Raw genomic sequence first — 3,026 nt, forward strand, 5'->3', positions numbered from 1 at the left:
TTAAACTCCGACATTTAAAGACCCTGTCTTCAGCTGACCTACAGTCAGACTTTAACGACAGGAAACGGACCAGGGTCAACCACAGTCAACCAGTGTTTCAACACTGCTGCCTCCATCAGTTTGAAACGGTTATTTTGTGACCTCAGTTTTACAAGCTGACCACAGGAGGCAGCGTAGCTTCGGTTTGGGTGGTTTACAAAGGCCAGTTTCCTGTTGTTAATGTTTGTCTTAAAAGGATGAAGCTGTTGTTCAGTTTGTGACACACTGATTTCTCTGATCTCTAACACACGTGTCAGGAGGAACATCATAACAAAGGACACAGATCCAAACCCAAAGTTTTACCAAGTGACTCCGGCTTTGGTCGACAGAGGTGGCGGTGGGCGGCTGACATTCTGGGTTAGTCTACACCTTTGATAAAAGAAGTGAATCAAAGACATTAAAGATGTGAGGAAGACATCAAGCACACATTCTCACATAGGACATGACATCATTAACCCTGGCCTCTTACATCATCATCTTGCAGCCTCCATGTTGCTTTTTTCATGTGTTTTTGTCATAAAAGTTAACAGATTGAATTTCACATTTAAAGATTAAATAATACATGATCAGGTCACAGGATTTTAACATCATCAGCGTAGAGTGTGAGAGAGGAAACTCAAACAGCAAAGACAGGAAGTGAAGTCATCAGAACCTTGTAGAACTCCACGTGGTCAGGTGACCCTGAGTCCAGGTTCTACTCTATGTAGCTTCAGTCCAGTGAACCCCTAAGGTCTCTGTGATCAGATCACTAAAATAAAACACACAAAAATCCAGTACAGGTAGTCCTTAATCTGGACCACTCCGAGGGAGCCTAAAGTGGACCACGTGTGACCTGGACCACCTGGACGTCAGTCTGTCGTAGACCAGACCGGTCAGATCTGGTCACTGATGTTAGTCACATGTCGACGACACCACAGGGTGAGCCACATCTACCAAACCAGTGTCACATATGCTTGGCGTGTTGTATCAGATCATCCTGATCATCCTCTGACCCCACCTGTGAACTATGACCCCACCTGTGAACTATGACCCCACAGCAGTGAGTCAATGACACTGCAGGAAAAACATCAATCAGAATGAACTCTGACACAAAGTAGAAAAGAATGTTTGACCACGTATGTGATCACAGCACACACACACACACACTAACACACACACACACACACACACCTGTCGTAACATTCACTTTAGCCCTTTGTGGCGGCCCTGTGTCAGAACCGTCTTCTCTCGCTCTTTTTCTCATGTTGTGTTGTCAAAGTGCGTTTCTTAAAAAGTGGCAGCAACAAGTTTCTAACAGTGATTTTTATGTTTGATTTATGAGACAGTTGTTAATGTTATGGCCAATCACAGCACAACACACAAAACACACTCACTTCACACACAAATAAAAATCACATCAGGAGGTAAAAAATGTCATCAGACATATGGCCATATTATATAATCAATTATCTAAATGTGTGTGTGTGTGTGTGTGTTCTAATCAGACCCACAGTCTGTAGTGGTACAAAATCTTCCATCTTGTTGTAAAGAAATGTTTCAAGTTGACAGTGCCAAAAGAAGAACTTCAGATTCACACTTGACCTTTGCCCTGGCTCGTGGCCAAAGTCCACTCCCACAGATCAAGAAGAAATAAAACTGGAAAAACGATGAAAAATGATGTGTCAGGAAGTGGGAGAAGCTCTGATTAAAGGCAAATATCCTGAAACCACTTTCACTTTCAGCCACGTTTCTCAGTGAAGCAGTTTTTTTTTTGTTTTTTTTTCTGCAGCCAAACAAACAGTCATAGGAGCTGGAGGTAACGTTTGATGGGAGCAAAGAGAGTTCCTTTGATGTACCTTAGATCTTTGAAAAATGACTTTTGGGTTGGTGGTGTGAATGTTATTCATCCGACACTGGTTGGCCCATTGGTCGTCCAACCAACCTCAGTTCACGGACAGGCCTGTGCTGCCTTCACAGACCCAAACTTTGAAGACACAAGTCTTGAAATTTTATAAAACATGTCAAATTTTGTAGAGAAGAATGTGTGGGTGGTGGCGCTCTGACCCAGACAGAGGCTGCTCCACTGTAGACCCACGAGAGACAGACCCGGTCTCTAGGATTGAAGAAACTAATCTTTTTTTGCTGCTGTGGCATCAAGTTTTCTGGGATACTGTTTTTGTTTTATTACATCATTTGGTTTAAAAAAAACATGTTAAGGCAAACTGAAGCTAACAGGTTTTATCTGGTTCTCAGGAAGAAAGGACATTAGTTTGACCTTTAAATCTTCCTTTGAAGAATCATTCCTTTGAATAGTCCTTCAAAGGAAGTATTCTGCCTTTGAAGAATTCCTCCCACACAGCATTTAAAGGAGGAGTTCTGTCTGGGCAGCTTGGACAGATCCAAAAACCAGAGAAGGGTTCTTGCCTTGGAGAAGCACCGACCCTTGTCCAGGACTTCATTTCATTCACTCTTTTGTCTCAAGGATCCTGGAGCAGCTGACTTTCAGGAAGGACTTTCCAAACCGTTTTTAAAGAATCTGACTCAGACTTTCCCACAATCCTTTGTTTCTCTTCTGCAGTTCATTCTGTGGCAGCAGACCTTAGAAGCAGCTGTGCTAAAACCTCCACCTCCTCCACCTCCTGCACCTCCTCTCACGCCTCACACCGTCACCTCATTCTTACTCCCTGTGCGGAGTCCTTGTCCTCCTGCTGCTCCTCCTGGGATGAAGTGCAGCTGTTCAATGGTGTTCTGCCTCTTGGTGGCGAAAGCCATGCGTCGGGGGTTGGGGTGACCCCCGATGGCAGCGGTGCCACGGCCATCCCACCCTCCGTGCATGCTAAGGCCCACTCCCACCCGCACAACGGAGCCAGGATCGTGGTCGTGGCTGGAAGTGGGATGCGAGTTCATTTTGATCATGTGGTGTCGGTCCATTGATGGCGTGACGCAGATGTTCTGCTGCGACTGAGCTTTCTGGTGGTGGCTGAGTCGGCCCATGGTGGGAACACCTC

At 45.1% G+C, this 3,026-nt stretch overlaps 1 protein-coding gene across 1 annotated transcript in view; it reads right to left on the minus strand.

Moving 5' to 3' along the window:
* Positions 1–6: 6 nt before the first annotated feature.
* Positions 7–3,026, minus strand: part of shisa7b (shisa family member 7) — an 8,371-nt gene continuing 5,351 nt past the window's right edge. The window contains 1 exon segment of the mRNA XM_017041100.2: positions 7–3,026. This exon segment is cut by the window's right edge and continues 77 nt beyond it. Within this exon segment, the coding sequence (XP_016896589.1) occupies positions 2,677–3,026 (350 nt within the window). The 3' untranslated portion in view covers positions 7–2,676.

The sequence above is a fragment of the Cynoglossus semilaevis genome, chromosome 18, assembly GCF_000523025.1.
Source record: "Cynoglossus semilaevis isolate Cse_v1.0 chromosome 18, Cse_v1.0, whole genome shotgun sequence".
Classification (NCBI taxonomy): domain Eukaryota; kingdom Metazoa; phylum Chordata; class Actinopteri; order Pleuronectiformes; family Cynoglossidae; genus Cynoglossus; species Cynoglossus semilaevis.